General features: G+C 41.8%; 1 protein-coding gene across 1 annotated transcript in view; it reads right to left on the bottom strand.

The window, feature by feature from the left end:
* Positions 1–630: 630 nt before the first annotated feature.
* The window catches only part of adss2 (adenylosuccinate synthase 2), an 87,906-nt gene continuing 62,997 nt past the window's right edge, over positions 631–25,539 (bottom strand). Inside the window, exons 7-13 of the mRNA XM_078557387.1 lie at positions 22,790–22,871; positions 19,404–19,530; positions 17,862–18,016; positions 7,785–7,909; positions 7,497–7,594; positions 6,330–6,479; positions 631–5,005 (exon numbers count right to left, since the gene is read on the bottom strand). Coding sequence (XP_078413513.1) covers positions 4,953–5,005; positions 6,330–6,479; positions 7,497–7,594; positions 7,785–7,909; positions 17,862–18,016; positions 19,404–19,530; positions 22,790–22,871 — 790 coding nt within the window. The 3' untranslated portion in view covers positions 631–4,952. The remainder of the gene's footprint in view (positions 5,006–6,329; positions 6,480–7,496; positions 7,595–7,784; positions 7,910–17,861; positions 18,017–19,403; positions 19,531–22,789; positions 22,872–25,539) is intronic.

The raw sequence follows: 25,539 nt of genomic DNA on the forward strand, positions 1-25,539 counted from the left end.
AACTCCAGGCATGAGAGAGGGAGAATGGGGGTTGGGGAAAGAGAAGACTGGGGAATGAATGTCAGGGAGAGGGTCAGGAGTTTGGGTTCAGGTGAGGAGGGAAAACGGGGAAGAGAAGGACACTGTGGAAGGTTTTGCTCCAGGGGCTAAGATAAACTCAAAGCAGCAAATCAAATATGAACAATTCATTCTGAAAAGCAAGATGGGTCTCAGTAATTTGTTAGTTTAATAGTCAGGTGGCATGCCTGGGTTATTAGAGCTGCCCAACAACCTGACGGGAGAGCATTTTACACCAGTTGTGGTGGTTTTTGCAATAGTGGAAGGCGGCGAACTGGATTTAAACTTTCGCTTTGAGTATGAAAAATCCCCCCTCGGTAAATTTGAAAAGTTTGTATTGCAGTATAAAAAAAAGTTCCTTTTTTATGAAGTAGTATCAACATAGGTTCAAATCCTCAAATTATTTTGCAAAATGATTCCCAAACTCTTATTATTCTCAAAACAGGGTTTTTACTGCTTTGTGGGGAGAAAAATGATTGATTTGGTAGAACCTTAGTTTTGTTTCAGTCACTGGAAATAAGCAGAGAAATGTATACAAAGCAATAGCACAAATCCCACTAAACACACTGATAATTATTTAATACTTTCATATTTATCAAAACAAAGAACATCCAAAATGTTTTATTCTTCCATGATTACATTTTGTTCTGCAAATTCACTGAGACAAACACCAAGTCCATAAACCACATAACATTAGTCACTGAAACCAATACAGTAACTTATAGCTTGCAGCAAATCCTTTTTAAGGCAGTGAAGTCCATGTGTACCAGGCTAAAGGAGGATTTAAAGTCATTACATAAGATTCTTTCCTCAGGTCACATAAGGTCAGTTTTAAATATTTATATCCAGATACCTATAATTCATAAACTGTCCCCACCAAGATAGCGCCTTGTCCAACTAGCCCAGCATGTTAAAAAGCCTGGGCCATGAAGCTTTTGCACATCAGCTGAAGTTGCTGTGATCAGTCAACAGGATGTTCACTTCTCTCTCTACCCGGCTCGAGTGCCCTGTTACAATAAAGTGCTCCATTTTCTTTTTAAAGAAAGAAAAATATACTAATTTATTTCCCAAGACCCCAAAGATCCCTCAGTCTTTCCTTCTTTCTAAGATTGCCAAACCTTTAAAACCTAAGCTTATCTACCCAATTACTAGCTTGTCACTTTCCAACATTGATGATGTTCTCTACTGTGGGCCTTGGCCCTTCTCCCTGGTTTCTCAAAGAGGAGAAATTGAGTGGAGCAGCCAACAGTCACTGAAATTTGCTCCCCAACGCCTTTCAAGTTTATTTGGCAGTGGAGCCTGCAGTCTGAATTTGTAGCCTTTCCTCGAATGCCATCTAGTGACTTGGTGCCAGAGACAGAAGGTCACTGGTATCATTTCACTTGTATTCAACATCACCTTTCAAAATATTTTTGCAGAAGTAGGACAGAAATGTAAATTTTGAAAACTGGAAAAAGAACTTTTAACCTTTTCAGTAGCAGCGGAATGCTTCAATAATTCTGTTGTTTTCTAAAAATCCATAGCCCATTTAATACATTTAACTGAATTCTTAGCTTTCTGAATGATTCACTTTAAATAAAGTAAAGCATGCTATTAGGCACCCTGCCAATTGGCTTTGACATGTTTGGAAGATGATTGGTGCCTTTTCTGATCTCAAAGGTAAGAGGTAGCAACAGACTGGGATTGTCTGCAATATTTAATACACTCCTTTGGGGCTGCACCTTTCAAGTTCCTAGTAAATTGGTCTCTGTTCTGTACACAATTATATTTATATTATCCATTTTGGATGTGCTATAAATGGGAAAGTATGTTTACCTGTTATCGCACACACATATGCACATGTGTGTGAGCACACAGTGAATTTCTGTGGGAGGTTCTCATTAGTGTGCTAAACTTTGGCAGAAGAACTGCTAAAACCTCAGAAAAATTATGCAAACACTACTTGCTCTCCCCTTTCACTTGGTTAAAACCTATCACGTTTCTAATTTTTTCCAGTTCTGACGAAAGGGCACAGGTCCGAAGCATTAACTTTGTTTTCCTCTCTCCACATTCCCCTCTCTCCATGGATGCTGCCTGGCCTGCTGAGTATTTCCAGTATTTTCTGTTTCTATTTCAGATTTCCAGCATCCACAGTAGTTTGGTTTTGTCACAGAAAGAGAGCGAGTTAGAGATAAATGTTTCTGTGTGAGACCCTTCATCAGACCTCAGTTACCAAACTAAACTGAAATGACCATCATTACCATGATTTAACCCCCTAAACATGAAGACAATCTCATCAAGTGACTGCAATGTTATGAAAAGAATTCCAACACTTGAACAATCTGCTTATATAGCAGTGCAAGACATCCTGGTCTTCAAGGACCACTGGTCAAAATAAGCCTAGACAAAGAGGGTTTTACATTGCAGAATTTATTTTCTGTAGATAAGTTTACCAGCCCACCCGGAAGTTCAATAGTTATGTGTTTAAAAAGACAAGAGTTGCATAATTTACAAAGTAAAACACTTACAGCCTGTACACATAAAAGTTAATCATCCATGCACGATATACATGAATTCTCTCTGTAATTGTGCCCTCCCCAACCTCGAGAAAATATCCTGCACGCCAGCCATGTTATGTATTTACAGTGCAACAGAGTTACTAACGTGTTCAGTACATTCTTTCAAAGAACAGTTCAGTAGGCAGAAACATAGGAAATCATAATCTTTAGAGAACTGTTAACGTGGCAAAGAAACTGTGCAAAATTGCATTAATCTCTTGTGTAAATCTGATTAAAACAAATCAAACAGACCAAATTGGAAGTTTCTAGATTATCTTCACCAAAGAAGGCCCACAAGTGTTGGGTTTCACCGGATGAAGTTTAATCATATTAAAAATGCTACACAGGCTGGTGCAGTCAACGAACCATCGCTTACAGGTCCACTGGTCTGACCTTCCTTAGCTTCAAGGATACTGGTTTGCTGAATGCTGCAAGATAAGGAAAGCAACATGTACTGGCCCAGTGTTACAAACTGTACTGAGGCGTTCTTCTGCATGAGTGCCAGTGCTGGGGGGAAGTTAGAATTTTAGGCAATTTTTTTAAAAAATAGACAAATTAAGACATGGAATTCTCTACTGGAAATTGTATTCCAAATAATTTTTAAAAAGCAAGTGGAAAAATATTTAATAAAAATATAAAAAGCTATGGAGAAAAGGCAGGGGAATGGGATCAAGGTGGCTCGCTCCTTTAGAGAGCGGGGATAGACATGATGGGCTGTAAAATTCTGCAATCTTAATTATTTTGGGCTGTTGTGGGTCAACGTTTAACTGGGAGTGAAAAGAGCTAATGGCCAGGATTGGACAACAGGCTTCCATAAACCTGGAAAGCAAATCAGTTTGTTACAACCTGAAAGAAAAAAAGACTCATTTGAACTGGGACTTTCCAAAAACATTCAATTGCTCAACAATTACCAGGGATTTGTCTATGCAAGAAAGGAACATATTTCACAAATGAGTAATACACTGGAAAACTTTTAGTGACTAGTTACTTTGAATTGTCAACATTTTCCTTTCACTGACCCTTGGTCAGTCTGCATAGAATTCGGAATCGTACTTCCGCTCTCCTTTTAGCTTCACTTCCTAGTTTTGAGTTTAGAAACATGGAAAGATTTATGGCTCAGGAGGAGGCCATTTGGCCAATCTGCCTATGTTGGAGTGTCTCAACACCACCTAACAGTACTTCGACATCAGTAAAGACTCCAACTAACGGGATCAAAAACATTGAGGGATTACTGTATCAGGCAACGGAGTCCTTTTTAAGGGATCAAATGCTGCTGATATCTTTCTGACAGCTTTAAACACTGTCGTTCAAAAATGCCCCACCACTCCTACCTTTTTATTTTTTAAATTTCTCATACATTGATATTTAGAATTTTACTAATAACAATTGCATTTTTACCAATAATCAACTGTTAAACAGTTCATGCTACAATCATTAATCCCTCAATATAAATGTCATCATACCTCACTCCATTCAACAATATCTGTCGTAATTGCTGGTGCCAGAAAAGCAAAATAACAATGAAATTAAATCTTCTCCATGAATGACGCAACAGATATCCACCTTGTAATCCTTCTTGATTACTAGCATATAGGGACATGGGGGTGGGGGAGTCAGTTATCTTTGTGGAAACAAAGTGTGGTGGAGCAAATTTTAAGTAGAACATGACCATCAGCAAGAATCAATGAAATAAATGAGACACAAATGCATGATCATCCCTCTGGTCACATGTATTGATGCGCTAATACACAATTACACGGGCCGCCTGTAGTCTGAAAATTATTGCAATTTGTGTCATTTGTACTATAATTAAGTTTTGCACCATTATCCACTGAAAAAGCTCAAAGGTCTTGCCCTGTCAACAGAGCAACCGCAGCACAAAGCAAGGCAATGTCAGCCAGCCCCAGTCTGAGAAGCCAGTATCACATTCTTCCAAAATATAGGGAATAAGATTTCATTTTGTTCTATTCACCACTGTCATTAATTTAAAAAGCAACAGCGATTCAGTCTAAATGTTAAAAAAAAAATTCCAATGTACACCTAAAAATCAAACAAGTGCCAGTAGGTTATACTGAAGCTCAATATGTCAGAGCAATTAATTCTTAAACCATATTGACAGCAGCTTACTAAACCATCCCTGAATAAAATGAAGAGTATACATTTTAGTTCAACAACTCATTTTTGAAATAACTCCACCATTTCCGCCCTCTCCCACCCAAAAGCCGGAATATGTACTTCCCTATATTTCTGCCAGATAGAAACAATACCAATTTTGGTAGTTGAAGACCTTACATCTCCAGATCTCAACTTGCTGAAGTTAACTCTGGGGATAGCAAACTCTTCTTGGCAACATCAATCCTAAAACAGCTGGATCATCGACTCTCTTGACTTGCCGATCCCAATCCATTTAACTGCAAGCACAAAAAGCATGATTGGATTAGGAGACACATCAGCTCTGCTCAAACGCATTTAACAAAGTGGATCTGGAGAAGAGAAAAATAATTTCCATCTGCACAGTACCCTTCGCAACCTCAGGACATTCAAAATGGCTTTACAATCAATGAAGTACTTTTTGAAGTGTATCCACTCTTGTAACGTAAGGAACGCTGCAACCAATTTGCACTCAAGATCCCAGAAACAGCAATGTTGATCATTGATCAGATTATCTATTTTATCAATGCTGATTCAGGGATCAATATTAGCCAGGACATCAGGAGAAAGCCTCTTTGAAAATTGCTAGGGATCTCTCATGTTCACCTGAGAAGGCAGAAAGGCTTGGTTTAAAGTCTTAATCTGAAAAATGGCACATCTGGCAGTGCAGCACTTCCTTAGTACTCGACTGAACGGTTAGTCTAGATTAAGTACTCAAATCTCTGAAATGAGGCTCAAACCCACAAACTTCTGACTCTATGCGAATCTGAGCCAAGGCTGACACCATGAGGACAAATGTGAACAGTTAAAAAGTAGGTTTAATAATGCCTGGGCCAAAGGTGAGAGAAAGGAAGGCAATGAGAGGGAGATAAGTTGATGTGATCAAATGAAGTAGAAACAAAATTGATTTCACAGTGGCAGTTCTCAGTGAAAAGAATATATTTAAACATTCTGGAGGAAGAACTGAATGAAAACAGATGCAATCCTTAAATATTCAATGTTTGTAAAATGATGAGCAAAGACAGGGTGGGGGGGGAGAGTGTAATTGTGCGATGTTGGCAAAATTTAAGAAAACCAACTTTCCAAAAGATGCATTACCTAGTAATAAAAGGGCAAGAGTAAGGGTAGCTAGAAGTGATCCTTGTGCCTCGAGTAGGGGTAGGTTTTGGCATAGGTCACTGTGTAGTACATCAGTTACTGAGTGAACTGAAGGAGGGCTCCCACTCAAGGCTCTTCTTCTGTCCGTCATCTGTCTTGTAAAGGTGTTGACCAAAGATTACACCCTTACAGGGCAAAGGGGAAACTCCTGGGCACACCGGCACAACTGGATCTGCTTTATTTCCTGGTAGGGTTTTATCGGTCTTCTGCTGGAGTTATGGTAGGTGATTGGAGTAAGCCTCTCCCCCCATTTCAGCCCAGTGGTAAATAAGCTGAAGATCCTGCTCAACATAATGGATTAAGCACTCCAACTATTAGTAAGTGCCTCAATACACATTTAAATATATTGCATGCACATAGGCATTATAATTCTTGGAAGAAGCTTCTGGCTACATTGCATTTTTCAGTAATTTGAAGGACACTTACCAGGCACGTCAAGGTGCTCTTCGATAAACCGGACATAGTTCTGTGCATTTTCAGGCAGATCTTCAAATGTCCTTGATTTTGCTGTGCTGGTGTTCCAGCCAGGCAGAGAGGCATACTGAACTTCCACCTTGTTCAAGACCTCTATGTTAGCTGGGAAACAATTGATACATGTTGTAATTAATAACGGGGAAAAAAGCACTTTGTAATTATTACATTTCTTTGAAAAAAGGTCCTCTCTCAACTTTTCAATGAATATGGTATTTTACAGCTTGTAAGGCTGAACATTCGTGATACTGAAAAGAGCACAGTCATCCTCAGACTAAGTGCAGTGGAGTCAATATTGCTACACACTCCTGCATTCCATTGTGAAAATTCTTGCATTTACTCAGAATCTCCTGCAGATGGCATGGTGGAGCTCAGGTACATGCTATACGAACAACCAAACATCAATTGTAATTTCAACTCAGGCCACAGTAGAATTGCAAAACAGCTTTAATGCCTCGGCCCATCCGCTGCTGAAACCCTAATCCATACCTCTGACCTCTTTGGACTCAACTGTTTCAAAGCATTCCAGGCTGGCCTACCTTCAATGCTCAGGAAACATGAGCTCATCCAAAACTCTGTTGCATGTACCCTATCCCTCACCAAATCCTGCTCATCTATCACTCCTGGACAAGTTCAATGTCTTATCGGAGAACGGGACCTCAATAACGCAACACTCACTCAGTATCACAGTGGGATACCAGCCTAAACTCTTCACTTGAGTGTTATGATCTGGAATACGCTGCCTGAAAGGGTGGTGGAAGCAGATTTAATAGCAACTTTCAAATGAAAATTGGATAAATATTTGGGAAGGGGCAACATATTTGCAGGGCTATAGGGAAAGAGGAAAAGTTAGACTAATTGAATAGACCTTTCAAAGAGCCAACACAGGCACAACAGGTCGAGTTCTCTCCTCTATACTGTATAGTTCTATGGGGCCTTGGTTTGAGGTCAAATGCACAACTTGAAGCATGAATGCTGGTAACTGAAATCGGGTTGGCAAACACATGCACACTTTTATACAAAACAAATCAAGTAAATATTGCCCTAAACTCCAAATATAATAAGCAGTGAAGCTGAAGTCAAATAGATTCTAAGCCACAAACAACATTTGCATGCACTTACCTGGAAAATGTGGTATGACTTTCTCATCAACCTTGTAAGCCATTCCAACTTTAATCTCTGTGAATACATCCAGGATGTCCAATTTGGTAAGTGCTAAGCTACACAAAGTATAAAACAGAAAACACTGTTGAAATCTTACTAGCTTCTCCTTATCATGTTGAAAGCCATTTAGAACCAGCTGCATTTCCACCCCAATTATACTTATTTCAATATAAATCATTTTGCAATCTTCGTCATTAAAGTCTGCTGTTTCCAAACAAAGAAAAATCTTCCTGTGAAATTACTTACGCAGTAAATCCATTGATCATGTGAGCATACTTGAGCAAGACAAGATCCAGCCAGCCACACCTCCTCTTTCTACCCGTGGTGACCCCCACTTCTGATCCTCGTGACTGCAGCAATTCACCAATTTCCTAACAATTGCGACAGAACACATCACAGGAACAAACCATAAATGGGCACATTGAATGTTCTCTGTTCGACTTAGCATCAATAATGTTATGACGTGGCAGGTGGTGTGTGCCAGGGGGACCAAATCCACAAGGGAAATGTGGCCACGCTAACACAATGCTTTTGCAATTTGTAATTATTACGAGAAGATTGGAGAACTGAATTCAGAAGTTATGAGTCCACTAACACCTTTAAAGATTTTAAAAACTAAATTAAAACATTTATTAACAAAAGAAAAGATTTAAAGCACATACATAAGATTACAGTTATTTATTATAACAAACCCTAAAATTCTTCATTAACCTGACTCCCACTACACACCACATTTAAGGCAACAATCCAAAATAGATTTTAAATTTAAATAGCAAGCCAGCAAATTTACCACAGCACTCACTCGACACCGGAATTCCAAAGGCTTTTCTCCAACTTTAGTTACTGAACACAGCAGACTTTTGCAAACATGGCTGGAGGCTTCCTCAAGGCTGTTTTACACACTCCTTTTAGTTCTTATATGGCCCTACACCATCACTTCCCTTCCTTCTTTATATATGTTTCTCTCTCTATAATCTGTAAATTCCATTGTTCTACATGTCTTTGGAAATGTACTTTTCCCCCAAATAAAAATCTTTCATGTTGCCAATATGGTAAGTACCTTTTGGGAAAATAAACATAATAACCGTGCCTATTTATTTTGTTGGTTGTAAACATCCTACCATCCCTTTGAAACGCAAACAACTCCTTTACTTATCTAAAAATGAAAATTTCCTTCACACCCTACATGCTAAGTCCTCATCCACGTTTACTCATTAGCCTTTCAAATGCCTTTTACCCCCAACTTCTTTTGATAATTTCAAGCTTGCAGCCTGGCTCTAATTTAATTAAATCACACAGACAGAACTATCTACATTCACACCCATAAACCTACTTTACAATAAACCACAATAATAATATGAAACTTATTATAGTTTTGTGACAATTTAATGCAGTACTGACACTCGCAGTAATCGCTCCACCCAAGCACTTTAACGCAGCATAAGAAAATAGATAGGACAATCTGACAAGGGTAGATCTGATATTCTGTAAGGTCAGGGAGGGTATATAAAACATTGCATGAAGCCTCGCTGTGTGCTTAAGTACACAGCGGGGTCATCATGATGGCTATAAAAATAATAGAGGGAAAATGGAGAGTGAGAGAGAAAGCTAGCTAGTAATAAAAAATGTCAAGAAAATTTCATTTTTTCCAATATTACTTTGGGATACTGTGAAACAGGCTTGTGGGGGCTATGTGTATGTGACTAATTTAATTAAACTGAAGACTGTCAGGCTGCAAGGTTTAAATCATCAAAGGGTTAGGTGTAAAAGCAGGCATTTTGGAGTAGAGACGAACAAGCTAATATGGGATACAAGTAAATATAGCATGAATAAGAATTTGCATTAGGAAATAAACGAGGAGTTGAATGTTTTAGTTGTTGAATTTCAAAGAGAAAAAAGGAAGTTTTACAATTGGCAAAGATCATAAATGAATAAAGCAAAGTTATTAAGTTTATTTTTCCCAAAAGTAGTGGCCATGAAGGCAGCATGAAAGATTTTTATATTCTGGGAAAAGTAACTTTCAAAGAAAGTAAAGAACAATGGATTTAAAGATGAAAGAGAAAAATCATATTTAAGGAAAGGTTGAAAGCTGTATGGGGTGTGTGGCCATGTTATCTTGAAGATCATGCTGAGTGAGGTCAGACCGGTGAAGTAAGCAGCCTCTAGCCACCCCAGAGAAGTGTTTGTTTGTTCCAGAAAGCAAGGTTTTGTTACAAGCCTTGGATTTCCATTGTTGAGTGAGAGAGAGAGAGAAGCTTGTGAAATACCTCCCCTACAGCAACAGTGGGTGCCTTTGGTAATAGTGCTGGATTTTTTATACATTAAGGCCAGGATTTTCCCCTCGGCGATTTGGGGGCGGGGCCTGGTCGCCAAGGGGAAAATGACGCTGGATGATGTCAGGAGGAATCCCCGATGTCATCCTGGTCCATTTAAATTTTTAGGAAAGCGGGTGGACAGCGAAATCAGCTGTCCGCCCTCCGACCTGTCAATGGCCAATTGAGGCCACTGACAGGCTATTTAAAGAAATTAAAGACCTGCCCGCCCAACCTTAAGGCTGGCGAGCAGGCCAGGAGCCCCAGCGGGCTCCAGGTTATTGATGAAACTTCATCCACTGGCGGGATGAAGTTTCACGTCCGTATTGTAAAAAATTAATGAAGTTTATGTGGTCTTTATTAACATGTCCCATCTCGTGTGACATTGTCACATGAGGGGGACATGTTAATAATTTTTTAATGTTTCTATTTTTAATGTTTTTGACACTGTCAGTATTCTCCCTGAGACAGGATTTTGCCTCAGGGAGAAGTGCACTCTTTGACAGCTGGGGATTCCCTCCCCCCCGGGACAGGAAGCACATAGCGCTTCCCGTTGGGGATGTCGCTGGGCGACCCTTAATTGTCCCGCTCACTTAAAATGGCGGTGGGCCCCGTTTCAGTGGCGGGGGTCGGCTGCCCACCCGCCATCCAAGGGCAAGATCCTGCCCTAAGAATCTATAAGGAATGTTACCTGGAAAAGGGTGTTTATTTGGGAGTCTAGCTGAATAGAAATATTTTGGGAAATATTATAAGACTAAATTTAACTGTGTAACTGTAATCTTGTGTGTTTAAGTTTTTAAAATTTTGTTCATAAATGTTTTAATTCAATATTTAAAATCTCCAACAGTGGTAATGGAATCTTTACTTCTGACTTCAGTACACATACCTTCTCATAATAAACACAAGTTGCAAATCGTTGTGATAGCTTGACCAAGTTTTCCTATGGGATTTGGTCAGCCCAGCAATCACCACCTGCCATATCATAACAAAAAGCAGATAGTTAAGAGTTTTTAGAAGTAATTAAACAGGAAATGAATAACTGAAACTAGTGCTGGTCCTCTGGATGGTGAATCTGGAGATCTGATAATGGTAAACAAGGAAATGGCAGAAGCGTTGAACAGGTATTTTGTGTCTGCCTTCACTATAGAAGACTTAGAAAACTTCCCAAAGATACTTGAAAGTTAAGAGGTGAAAAGGAGGGAACTTGAAACAATCAACATCACCAGGGAAAAGATGCTGGGAATACTATTAGATCTAAAGGCTGACAAGCTCCCAGGTCCAAATGGCCGGCATCCTAGGGTCTTCAAAAAAGTCACTTCAAAGATAGTAGGTGCATTGGTTATAATCTTCCAAAATTCCCTAGATTCTGGAAGGGTCACAACGGATTAGAAAATGACAAATGTAACACCTTTATTCAAGAAAAGAGGGAGGCAGAAAGCAGGAAACTATAGGCCAGTTAGCCTAACATCATAGGGAAATTGTTACAATCCATTATTGAGGTGGTCATATCAGGATACTTAGAAAATTGTAATGTGATCAGGCAGAGTCAATATGGCTTTGTGAAAGAGAAACTGTTTTTAACTAATTTATTAGAGTATTTTTGAGGAGCTAACAAGCAAGGTGGATAAAGGGGAACCTGTAGATGTAGGGTAATTGGATTTCCAAAAGGCATTTGATAAGGTGCCACATCAAAGATTACTATATAAGATAAGAACACATGGTGTAGGGTAAAACATATTAGCATGGGTAACGGATTGGTTAGCTAACAGGAAGTGGAGTGTCGGGATAAATAGGTCTTTTTCACAAGTTGTAACTAGCGGAGTGCCACAGGGATCAACTATTTACAATCTATATCAATGACTTGGGTAATGGGACTGAATGTATGGTAGCTAAATTTGCCGAGGACACCAAGAAAGGTAGGAAAGTAACTTGTCAAGAGGAGGTAGAGAGTCAGCAAATGATATTGATAGGTTGAGTGAGCAAGCAAAAATTTGGCAGATGGAGTATGATATGGGAAAATGTGAACTTGTCGACTTGGGCAGGAAGAATAGAAAAGCAGTCTACTATTTAAATGGAGAGAGATTGCAGAGCTTGGTAGTACAGAGGGATCTTGGTGTCCCGGTACATGAGTCACAAAAAGTTTGTATGCAGGTACAGCAACTGATTAGGAAGGCAAAAGAAATCTTGGTGTTTATTGCAAGGGGAATGGAATATAAAAGTGGGAAGTTTTACTGCAGCTGGACAGGGCCTTGGTGAGGCCACATCTGAAATGCTGTGTATAGTTTTGGTCTCCTTATTTGAAAAAGGATATAATTGTGATGGAAGCTGTTCAGAGAAGGTTCACTTGACTCATTCCTGGGATGGAGGGCTTATCCTATGAAGAAAGGTTGAACGGATTAGACCTACACCCATTGGAGTTTAGATGAATGAGAGGTGATCTAATTAAAACAAATAAGATCCTGAAGGGGCTTGACTCCAGGAAGATGTTTCCTCTTGTGGGAGAGACTAGAACTAGGGAACACTTAAAAGAGAGACCTCTTATTCTTAAACTGAGATGAGGAGAAATTTTTTTCTCTGAGGGTCGTTACTATATGGAATTTGCTTCCCCAGGAAGCACTGGAGGCTGGGTCATTGAATTTATTCAAGGCTGACTTAGATTTTTGATAAACAAGGGAGTCAAGGGTTATAGGGGGGCAGGCAGAAAAGTGGAGTTGAGACCACAACCAGATCAGCCCTGATCTTATTGAATGGCAGAGTAGGCTCGAGGGACCAAATGGCCTACTCCTGTTCCTAAGTCCTATGTAACTGAATTATGGACAATGTCATCTTAGTAATTAAAACGTTACTCCTGACACTAATATTAAAAAGTCTACACTGTGTCTGGGACTATATATCCCAATGTTGCCTCAAGTGAAGGTGGATCACATTTTCTGTGACTACTGCCTCAATTGCACTGCACAGAATTGGCTGGGAAGAGTGTCCTGCAGTCAGCATCGCGGTGAAGCAGTCTGGGAAGAGTGTCCTGCAGTCAGTTCTTGTTGAAAATAAGAGTGACATCACAAGACAGCGCGAGAGAGCGCCGGAGAGATCAGAACCAGCACGAGTGTGGGGAAGCTTCAAAAAGTGATGTCAGCACAAAGGTGAGAGCTGATTGGTGAGTAGTGGGTAAGTGTTTTTCTCCAGTTTTAAATTGATTAAGCTAAGGAAAGGTAAAAGTTCTAGTTTTTATTTAAAGTACATAAATAATTTAACTTTTTTTTATTGTATTTAACTTAAAGTAAGGGCTTTTTTTCAACTAGAGGCATGGCAGGGCAGCTCAGTCCCGTGTTATGTACCGTCTGCAACACGTGGGAAGTCCTAGACACTCCTTGCACTCTGACCGACCACGTGTGCAGGAAGTGCCACCAGCTGCAGCTACTTGAGCTCCGAGTTTCGGAGCTTGAGCGGCAGCTGGAGGCCCTGAGAGTTTTGTGGATAGCACATTTTTAGATGTGGTCACCCCACAGCTTACGGAAGTGCAGACAGAGAGGAAATGAGTGACCATCAGTCAGAAGAAAGGTGTCAGGCAGGTAGTCAGGAAATCCCCAGGGTGCATCCCGCACAAGAACAGTTTTCCTGTGTTGTAAAACGGTGAGAGTGACGGTTCCTCTGGGGAGTGCAGCCATGCACATGGCACTGTGAGTGGCTCAGCTGCACGAGGTGGGGGGGGAGGAAAAAGAGGGGAAGTGCAATAATGGTAGGACACTCAATAGTAAGGGAAACAAATGTTTCTGCGGCTGTAGACGTGACTCCAGGATGGTATGTTGCCTCCCTGGTGCCAGGGTCAAGGATGTCACTGAATGGCTGCAGGGCATTCTAAAGGGGGAGGGCAAACAGACAGAGATCGTGGTACATATTGGTACCAAAGACATAGGTAGAAAGAGGGATGAGCTCCTGCAAGCAGAATTTAGGGAGCTCTGAAGCAGATTAAAAAACAGGACCACAAAGGTAGTAATCCCTGGATTACTTCCGGTGCCATGCGCTAATGAGTATAGAGATAGGAGGTTAGTCCAGATGAGTGCATGGCTGGAGAGATGGTGCAGGAGGGAGGACTTTAGATTTCTGGGGCATTGGGACCGTTTCTAGGGGCGGTGGGACCTGTACAAGGCAGACGGGTTGCACCTGAACCGAAATGGGACCAACATTCTTGTGGGTAGGTTTGTTCATGCTGTTGGGGCATCTACACTTGGAGAGGCAAACTAACTTGACAGGGGGATGGGATCCTGAAAGGAGGTTCAGCAGAGGGAGATGCACAGCCAAAATTAGGAGAGAGAGCAAGTGAGTCTGGAAGGCATAGAAATTATAGGCCAGTTAAAGCACAAGGGAGTTTGGCATGGTTGGATTGTATTTATTTTAATGTAAGGAGTCTGATGAATAAGGCAGATGAGTTGAGGGCACAAATTAACACATGGAAGTATAATGTCATTGCTGTCACAGAGACATGGTTGAGAGAGGAGCAGGATTGGCAGCTCAATATTCCAGGATATAGGGTCTTCAGGCGAGACAGGAAAGGAGGTAAAAGAGGAGGGGGTATCGCAATATTGATCAAGGAATCGATTACAGCAGTAAGGAGGGATGACATCTTAGAAGGCTCCTCAAACGAAGCCATATGGGTAGAACTTAAAAACAAAAAAGGAGCAATCACATTGCTGGGAGTGAACTGTAGGCCCCCAAACAGTCGAGAGAAATAGAAGAGTAGATATGTAGGCAAATTTCAGAGACCTGTAAAAATGATAGGGTAGTAATAGTGGGGGATTTCAACTTCCCCAACATTAACTGGGTTAGTCATAGTGATAGGTTTAGAGGGAGCAGAATTCTTAAAATGCATCCAGGAGAGCTTTTTAAGCTAGTACATAGAAGGTCCGACAAGAGAGGGGGTGGTCCTGGACTTAATGTTAAGGAATGAAGCCGGCAAGTGGTAGAGGTATTAGTGGGGTAACACTTTGCAGATAGTGATCATAACTCCATTAGATTCAAGGTTGTTATGGAAAAGGACAAGGAAGGGCCAGAAAGCAGAGTTCTAAATTGGAGGAAGGCCGATTTTGATAAGATCAGATATGTCTACCAGTCCACCTGAGTAGACTGGGACTTTTAGATAAATCTGTGTCAGAGCAGTGGGACTCAGTCAAGAAGGAAACAGGGAGAGTAGAGGGCCAACATATTCCAGTGAAGATAAAGGATGGGACCAACAAATCCAGGGTACCCTGAGATGTCGAGGGATATACAGGATTTGATAAAGAGAAAAAGGGAGGCTTATAGCAGATACAGAGGGCTCAAAACAATGGAAGCCCTAGAGGAGTATAGAATGTGTAGGGGGGAAACTTAAAAAGGAAATTAGGAGAGCAAAAAGGGGGCATGAAAAAACATTGGCAGGTAAAATAAAGGAAAATCCAAAGTTACTTTACAAGTACATTAAGAGTAAGAGGTTAACTAGGGAAAGAGTAGGGCCCATTAAGGACCATAGTGGTAATTTGTGTGTGGAGCCGGAAGACGTAGGTATGGTTCTAAATGAATGCTTTGTGAGAGGGACGAACGACTTGGGTATGGAAATCAGGCAGAAGGACTGTGGTATAACTAAAGAAATTAGCATAGAATGGGAGGAGGTTCTAAGTGGTCTGGCAGGCTTAAAAGTAGATAAATCTCCAGACCCAGATGAAATGTATCCCAGGCTGTTGAATGAGGCAAGGGGGGAGATAGCAGGGGTGCAGGCAATAATTTTCAATACCTCTCTGGCCACAGGAGAGGTGCCAGAGGACAGCCAATGTGGTACCGTTATTCAAGAAGGGAGGAAGGGATAAACCAAGGAACCACAGGCCAGTCAGTCTAACTTTAGTGGTGCAGAAACTATTGGAAGCAATTCTGAGGGACAGAATTAATCTACACTTGGAGAGGCAGGGATTAATCAAGGACAGTCAGCATGGTTTTGTTAAGGGGAGGTCATGTCTGGCCAATTTGATTGAACTTTTCAAAGTGGTGACCAGGTGTGCAGATGAGGGCAATGCATTTGGTGTAGTCTACTTGGACTTCAGCAAGCCTTTTGATAAGGTCCCGCATGGGAGACTGATAACGAAGGTAAGAGCCCATGGGATCCAAGGAAATTTGGCAAATTGGATTCGGAATTGGCTGAGTGGCAGGAAGCAGAGGGTGATGGTCGAGGGGCGTTTTTGTGACTGGATGCCTGTGTCCAGTGGGATTCCACAGGGATCGGTGCCAGGTCCCTGGCTGTTTGTGGCATATATAAACGATTTAGACTTGAATGTAGGAAGGTTGATCAGTAAGTTCGCGGATGACACAAAAATTGGTGGGGCGGTAAATAGTGAGGAAGATAACCTTAGATTGCAGGAGGATATAGACAGGCTGGTCAGATGGGCTGATCAGTGGCAAATGGAATTTAATCCGGATAAGTGTGAGGTGATGCACTTGGGCAGGTCAAACAAGGCACGGGAATACTCGATGAATGGGAGGACCCTGGGAAGTACCGAGGATCAGAGGGACCTTGGTGTGCATTCTCCACCGGTCCCTTAAGGTAGCGGGACAGGTAGATAAGGTGGTTAAGAAGGCACATGGGATACTTGCCTTTATTAGCCGAGGCATAGAATATAAGAGCAGGGAGGTTATGCTGGAACTGTATAAAACGCTGGTTAGGCCACAGCTAGAGTATCGCGTCCAGTTCTGGAATCCGTATTTTAGAAAGGATGTGATTGCACTAGAGAGTGTGCAGAGGAGCTTTACCAAGATGTTGCCTGGGCTGGAGAGTTTTAGTTATGAAGAGAGATTGGATAGACTGGGGTTATTTTCCCTGGAGCAGAGAAGATCGATGGGGGGGACGTGATTCAGGTGTATAAAATTTTGAGGGGCATAGATAGGGTAGGCAGGAAGGAACTTTTCCCCTTGGTGGAGGGATCAATAACCAGGGGGCACAGATTTAAGGTAAGGGGCAGGAGGTTTAGAGAGGATGTGAGGAAGAATTTTTTCACCCAGAGGGTGGTGGGAATCTGGAAGTCACTGCCTGAAAGGGTGGTAGAGGCAGAAACCCTCATAACATTTAAGAAGTATTTGGATGTGCACTTACGATGCCATGGCATATGGGCCTAATGCTGGAAAATGGGATTAGAGTAGTTAGGTACTTGCTTGACTGGCGCAGACTTGATGGGCCAAAGGGCCTTTTTCAGTGCTGTGGACCTCCATGATTCTATGGTTCATTCTCCATTATTATCAATGTATAAGCAATTTTAACGCTACTTCCAGAATTTGCAAGGAATAAATATACAGTCCATTTTGGTTAATTCAATGCCACTTTTTAAACACAAAAAAGTCTCAAGTTCATTTCTAATTTGAATTAAATGACTTGGGACTTAAAACAAAGATCAATGTTAATCCAGTTATAATCGCCAAAATTTTTTTTTAATAAAATCAGCCTAGCAACACAGCAAGTTGGCATTTAATGAAGTGGTAAATAATCTCTCTGATCTCTCAATGGGGTGACAGGATGAGGGCAAGAGCACCCATGGATCAGAGTGGGGGAAGATTGAACAATGTGTGCGTGCCTTCCCCATCCCCGGCTGTATATACGTGCAGATGTTGAGCGAGGACTAGAGCAGACTCAGCTATAAAGCTTCCGCAAGTCCAACATCCTGTCAACACTGGTCAATGAGTCGGGATTTGGGTGAAGTTCTTGAGGATCGCCACCAACTTTCAAACCATTCCCCAGCAAGAAGAAGAAAAGCAAAATTAAAGAGCGGGGGTAAAAGGCATGAGAGGAAGGAAGTCGCTTACCAGCTGTTGAATATCATGGTTTGCAAAAAGTGTCAAAGGCAAAAAAAAGTCAAAGACGCAAGAATAGGCTATGTGACTGCCAACTTGAAAAATGTGAACAGGGGTAGTAACAAAATAAAATTACAAAAAGTGTTTGGGGAGAAGAAAGTGAAGAAATGCACAAATTATAAAGCTCCATATGAACTAGAAGACTTACATTATCTTGTTCTGTTGGGAATGCCCCAATTCCAACCCTCGTTGTGTAGGCTTTCATCACTCCATACACTTCTCCTACATTCTGAGGAGGGATTCCCAGTCCTGTGCACACACCACCCACTGTGCAATTTGATGAAGTCACAAAAGGATAAGTACCTTTTGAAAGAATTAAAAAAAGTACATTTCTGTATTATACAGTATTACAATTTAGGTTGTGCACACCACAAACGTGGACATTATCACTTAAAATATAAATGAGGACATACAACTACTTCCAAAAAACAGACCACACTTCAATAGTAATTTGCTGGTTGTGAAAAGCTTTGGGACATCCTGAGGATGTGAAAGATGCTATATAAATGCAAGTGCTTTCTAATACATAGTATTTTGGATTACAGCTCTAGTGTTCCATAGTCCTCTGTTGAAGAAACTTTCTCTATGATACCCATTTTTAGCAGATACATTTCATAACCATTTTTTGGGTCAATTGTACTCTCTTTAAATGTTGGGTCAATTGTACTCTCTTTAAATGGAAGGATGTTAATGTTAATGAATGGAATAATTTCCGCTTCAGGAACCCAGTGCCAGCATCAAGCCCTCCAGGACAATCATTGCAGTTAAGTAGATTCTTTTACTCTGCCCCCACCAATGCTCTTTAGCCCCAAATCTCTCTCTGCTCTTATTTTTCCATTTTGCGCATCAGCCATCCCATGGTATCTGATTGAGATGGCCAACTTAGAGGCAGTTTCTTGGTGCTGGGTCAATTGCACTTAGAAATGGTCAGAGCCTGGACAAACCAGCTTCAACTGGGACCCCGACAACCTACAGTCAGAGTAGTCCCTCATCAGCCTTTGCTGGTCCAAGAGGTTAAAGTCCATGGATACATTTCTCAATATGCACTCATGCTGCTATTCTCTCCAATTGTTAAATGGTTGCCTGCCACTCACAGGTTGAAATACAGAGGTGCTAATATATTACACCAGGTTAGGGGACCCATGCCAGACAAAGTCAACCATGGATGAAGCATATTTCTAGAGTGACAGGTCTCAGAAGCTCTTAACTACATGAGGAACGGTTTAATTATAAATCAATGCAGATTAGTTCTGAACCAATTGAATTAACTGAAACACAGTTCTGGAGGTACAAGCTTGAATTCAGAATAAATTTATAGACTTCTCATTACAATACCTGGAATGACAGACATACTAGAAGATTGTAGTCATCAGAAAATAACAATTTGAGGAGGAAAAGTAAATTTGAGAAGTGTTGTTACACCCAAATGTCAGTCTTTTTACAAACTTTTTAAACAAACTTTGCTGCAAAGCTCTTCTTTGTAACATCACAGGTAGGGAATTCATATTCTTGTGAAGGGGGAAGGAACACAGACATATGCAGTTACCCATGCTACTCCAGTAATGATGTAGAGCCACATCACACAACAACCAGAGCGCAAAAGCAAAATCTCATATCAAAAGTAGCACTTGTGGTTGCACAGCTCTTTTATGCACCTGGGTACATTTACAGACATTTAATGGTATCTTACCAAAGTCAATATCCAACAATGCTGCATTTGCTCCTTCAACTAGAATGTTCTTTTCTGGACCATGTAAAGCTTCGTACATGAAATAGACGCCATCTCTTACCATAGGCTTAATTCTCTCCACGTATCCCTGCAGGTAAGATCAATCTTTAGTAAGTGTCTATATATGGTGTCCAATACTCTCAATCGGTTCTTTGCGCCTTACAGAGACCGTAGGGAGAAAGCACAAAACTTCCCATTGCTAAGGCTGTTTGTTATACTTAACTCAGAATGGCTCATTCTGCTCAGATGCAACTCTAACTTGAGTAGTTTCAGCTCCCAATTGGCAGCTCCAAGTGGGAAGATGCCGTTCTGCCCAGTGCCACCTGCCTGGATCCTGCTGAACAATCGAGCATCTCTGCTCTTCGTTCCAGTTAGCTGATGGTAGTGGCCTTTCCTTCCTCCTGACTCCATTCTAGCACTCCCACCTGCTGTTTGCTCTCAATCTATTTCAAATACCACTTGCTGCCTTTCCCCACTGCTGCCTGCTCCTACGGACCCAGAAATATTATATTGCTAAGTTCAGTCAGTGACCTAGGAACCAGGTTTGAATTCATCAAAGCGTCCTCTGGGTTGTGAAGTGGTAACAATGAAGTAGGAGCTTTAAAGAACTGGAATCTGGTTTACCAGGTTGCAGCCAGGAAAGCAGCTACAACCCCATTCTGGAAGCAGGCTGCAGACCACCCACAAACGGCACTGAGCTAGGAGCAATGTCAGTTATTTAAAGTACCCCTAAGTTAATTGCTGACCATTCCGCTCAAGCATTAAACGCGATTCCACCGTGTGGAAAATTGGCATTAATCTACCTGACAATAAGATAGTCCAGTTTTCCTGTTTGCCTCCAGATGTGGGGGAAATCTTTTAACTACACATTGGGAGTGGATCTGAAAACTAATATCGGAAGTTACTTTCTCTCCATTAGGATTTTAGATGTCCTCATTTTAGTTTTTTTTGTTAGATAGAGGGCTGGTAAAGGATGCAGCAGATAAGAACACCCAAGTCTGTGGTAGTACATGACCCGTGGAAAGTTCAGTCTCTAAGGAACCAATGGCCTTTTCCCACTTTACAGCCTCAGTTAGTTCCTCAGAGGGCACAGCTCCTGAGAAAAAGCTTCCCTGATAGTACAAATCGTAAAATGAAACTGCAAATCATTTCCAAATTTCCTGCACAGAAGACACTACAGAAAAGAAAAACCATTCCATTCAGAGTTCAACAAAAACTGGATTCCATAAACTCGGACGTGAAGACTGGAATCACCAGTCCTAGAACAAAACGATGCAAATTATAGGGGAAAAATCTGGATAGTTGAGAGGTATAGCTCAGAGAGGAGTGTAAACTGTTTTTTTTAGTTAATCCCTTTGCTTTATTAGTTGTACTTCATGTAAGTTACTGGCAATAAATGTAATTGCGTCTACAATACAGTAAGTCCTCACTTTGTGGTTGTGTTCCTGAAAATTGAGACTTTAAGTGAAATGACTTTAACATAGTTTCCCATAGGAATCAATGTTAAAACTGCAGGTAGGTTCCACAGGACCTTCCTTAAAAAATTAAAACTTTATACCTGCAAGTTGAAATAATTTACATTGCTAAATTCCTACACTGGTAAATGAAATAACTTTTAAAATAAAATAAATTTAAAAATATAATGAAAAATACAGCTTTCTGCTTATAGTACATCCTGATCGCCGTCGATCTTGCTTCCCGAACCTCCTGTTCCCCAGCCCTCTGACTTGCAGCCTCTCCTGGCCCTTCAACTTGTGCTCTTGCCCCACGCCTGACCCACCCGGTCTTGAACCTTCCACTCTGTGACTCATCCTCTCACCACTTCCTCCTCATGAACCTGCATTCCCGTTCATGATCCAGATCCAATTTGAAACCGGAGCCCCAGGCTCGTGAAATGTGCGTCCCGATGGTGCAGAAGAGCCAAGCAGGGGCTGTTATAGTCAATGTTTTTTTTCAAACATGCTCCCGCTTCCCTCTCCTCACTGTGAGCAAGGGCTCCAGATATGAGCGGCGAGGGAGGGGGAGGGGCAGAGGCCGCACGTCGGAGAGGGGCAGAGGCCGCACGTTGGTGGGGAGGGGAGGGGCAGAGGCTGCATGTCGGCGGGGAGGGGAGGGGCAGAGGCCGCATGTCGGCGGGGAGGGGAGGGGCAGAAGCCGCATGTTGGCGGGGCAGGGAGGGGAGGGGCAGAGGCCGCAGGTCGGCGGGGAGGGGAGGGGCAGAGGCCGCACGTCGGCGGGGAGGGGAGGGGCAGAGGCCGCACGTCGGCGGGGAGGGGAGGGGCAGAGGCCGCACGTCGGCGGGGAGGGGAGGGGCAGAGGCTGCACGTCGGCAGGGAGGGGAGGGGCAGAGGCCGCACGTCGGCGGGGAGGGGAGGGGCAGAGGCCGCACGTCGGCGGGGAGGGGAGGGGCAGAGGCCGCACGTCGGCGGGGAGGGGAGGGGCAGAGGCCGCACGTCGGCGGGGAGGGGAGGGGCAGAGGCCGCACGTCGGCGGGGAGGGGCAGAGGCCGCACGTCGGCGGGGAGGGGAGGGGCAGAGGCCGCACGTCGGCGGGGAGGGGAGGGGAGGGGCGGAGGCCGCACAGAGAGAGGATGGCTCCAAAATAGCGCCAATTGGGTCACATTGGAAAGAGCTTTAAAATGAAACTCATGACGCTCGAGATTACAGACTCCTTTAACTTACTGGTGTTAAAGCAAAACAATGTTAAATGGGGCAAGGTTAAATGGGGACTTACTGTAGTTTAAAATATCAAAAAGCAGTTTGAGTACCAGTTTTGAAGATAATCTGATATTCCCCTTTAACTTGAAAGCCATTGTCCTGTTTGCAGGATGGGTGACTTAAGCTTCAAAAGATAAATTAAACCCAAGCCATGTTCTGAAAATTTCTAACTTGCAAATCACACAGCTGATAGTGTCACCCTGCAGCAAAGGGAAACCAGCTCTGCTAGGTTTCTGATCCAGTTTGTGGGCCTCCGGGCATCTCCAATAACTCTAAGTAACAAAATTATTTAAATCAAAAGAGTCTTTACACGTTGCCACTTGACATACAAAGCCACTGTGCTCTAATCGAGACCAGCGCATCATACTCAACCCAGCAGCCTTATGTACAAGGATCTGCTCCGTGAGTTTTGGGGTGGGTGGGGAAAGGAGATTAAGCAACTTTACAATCGTGCCTTGGCTGCACTGAATTTTTAGGCCGGATTCAAGATGACTATTTGCTCTCTTCCATTGTCCTAAAATATTCTTTGATTATGATCAACAATTAACCATTGCTGTTAGATATTTGGCATTGCCAGTAGCCAAGAGCACAAGAACAGTGTACAACAAAGCCAAGTTCTGATCAGCTTACCTTGAGCTTCTCCAGTTCCCCTTCCACATCAACTTCCAGAGTAGGATACATTGACATGTGCTGATTTGCCAAGACTTTAAACCTGGTGAAAATAAATGCATTTTTAAAATGTAAAGTGAATCAATTCAATGGATTAAGTGCACAAACCTACATGAATGCAAATTTGCACAAGAGAATTCCCCATTTCTACTTTTCATCGAGAGGAGAATGAACTGAGGATGAGAAACACTTTCTTACTGGAGAAACATATAGCTTTTGCTGGTATTAGACTGCACTGGCCAAGTGACCAGAGGACAATGCTTTGTAGCAGTATGTGGGCATATATACTACTCCCTCACTCTGATAAAGATGCATTTGAGAGGAAGCTAGATAAGCATATGATGGAGAAACCAATTGACAGTTACGCTGATAGAGTTAGATGAACAAGGATGGGAGGAGGTTTCAGTCGAGCATAGACACTGGCAAGGACTGGTTGGACAAAATGGCCTGTTCCTGTGCTGTACATTCTCTATAGTTCTGTTACGGGATGGCAAGATTCTGCAGCGTATGATTTAAAGACCCTCTGAATTCCCAGGCAACTTTTTAGACTGGTAAAAGCAATTCAAAAGAATGGACTGTTGTAAGACACAGTAGCAACCTAGAGGGTCCAGTGAGTTTTTAAATAAAAAAACAGGAAGATTTCATTTTATAGTGAAACCACTGGGGGGAAAAAAAACTCATACAAGAACAGCTTTTGAATGTGGTCTTATTTGTCAAAAGCACTGATGCATGCAGCCAGCACAAACAATCTTAGGTACTGCATTTTAGGAAACAATACCAGATATTATAAATCAATAGTACTAATTTTCCAGCAATCTTTCTGCACAGTTTGAAATTGGGCAAATTTCGATTCTGTCTTTCCACTGCTTTATGGCCCATTGCTCTGAGAGTCAGGAAGAATATGAACAAAAACAGAAAATGCTGGAAAAACTCAGCAGGTCTGGCAGCATCTGTGGAGAGAGAAACAGAGTTAACGTTTCGAGTCCTTATGACTCTTCTTCAGAGCTAAAAGAATATGAAGAACACAGTTGTCGAATCAGCTGACTAGTTAATATACTTTCAACAAACTGTGAAGTGAGCAGCCAGCTAAATATTGTAAACAGTGGATTTCCACACACATCATGCTTATTTAAAATGCAATTTGTACAATTTTGCAAATCAGTGCTTCAAGTCCCAATTTACACCTTCTGATATCAGATATTTAGCTGCAACACATTAAACAAATGCTATGTTGCAGTTAATAGACTACAAACTTTAAATGCATCTACTCAAGTACAGCCGGGTTACATTTATGACAGACGCAATTTGTCTGGACAAATGGGATAAAAAGGACAATCTGTGACCACCAGGATCAAGTAAATTTGTTTAAACACAGAGTTTATGCAAATCTCCATATAAGGGATAGCTTGTGAAACAGTGAGAAAATAATATCTGCTGTATTGAGGTAGCAAAGTACCAGAGAGAGTTTGCTAACCGGATATACCAGAGACCCTCTACAACTGCGAAGCATACATCCTAGTAATAGCTTATGCAGTGGTATCTGCAGAAAACCAAGGCCTTTAAATGGCAATTGGCCTGGGCACTCTGTGAAATAAGAAAATACAAAAGTTACTTTACGAAAGGACAGCTCGTACTGCCTGCTGTCTTAAATACACTTTATGGCGTGAAACCAAACCATACAGACTGGAGAAATTCCCAGTTTGATCACTGGCCTGAACTGAGGTCAACAGAAAAAGACCAACGAAGGGAGTTCTTAGCCCATTATAGTTCATCCATCTAGAAAGGCTCCACTTTCCCTCTTATTGCAGCATTTATTTTCTTCTTAAATGATTCCATGACAGTGGTCCTAAGTTCAGCTTGAATTAGCTTGAACCTGAAACGCCTTTTCCTGTAATTTAGTTTTAAGTAATATTACGGATTTACCTTTTCCATACCATTTACTACTTTGCATACCTTCAACATAACTGCTCAGGTTCCACTTTTCAAGGCTGAGAAGTCTAAGTGCTATCAGTCTTTGCTCACAACTCAGGCTTGGACAAACAAGTTCGTGACACTTCTATGAATGTCTTCCTGGTGTCATGGTGATGAAAATTGATGTGATCTGGCCAGGTCCTTTTTGAAAATGAATTTATTCATATCATAATAGTGATTATGAACTCAATCATGATCAGTGCCTCACAAATTTCCTACGTCTTTCCTACTATGTAATACTATCTAACTTCCATTTTTAGCCTTTCATGGACTTTCACATCAAGGTATTAATTTTACTTAGGCTATTGCTATTTAGGGAAGGAATGCTGCTTGCGCCTTTTCTTGCGAATACTGGCTATTTCAGCCATATTCCTTATTTCCAGTTGTTACTCAGCTGCAATGCCTCCTAAGTAGGGCATGTCCATTGACAACATCTAGAATCACAGGCAAAGAGTGGCCACATGGGCAAGCTAGTGGATGGCTGCCAGCCACCAACAGGACCAGATCCCAGAAGTTGTCACTGCTTTCAGTTGAGGTGAATAAAAGCTGACTGGAAACATCAATCCGGGCCGATACCAGAAAATGCATTTAATTAAATGCGAAAATAAACCAGGATACATCGTATTTCAGAATGTTGGCGGTGCAATAAAGTAATGGCATGCATCAAGCTAGTGTTCCTGCAGGCTGTAACGTAAATGACATTGTTAGTTCAGATGAGAAGGAAAAATAAAAATTATCAA

Source organism: Cetorhinus maximus, chromosome 14 (assembly GCF_964194155.1).
Source record: "Cetorhinus maximus chromosome 14, sCetMax3.hap1.1, whole genome shotgun sequence".
In the NCBI taxonomy this organism is placed as follows: domain Eukaryota; kingdom Metazoa; phylum Chordata; class Chondrichthyes; order Lamniformes; family Cetorhinidae; genus Cetorhinus; species Cetorhinus maximus.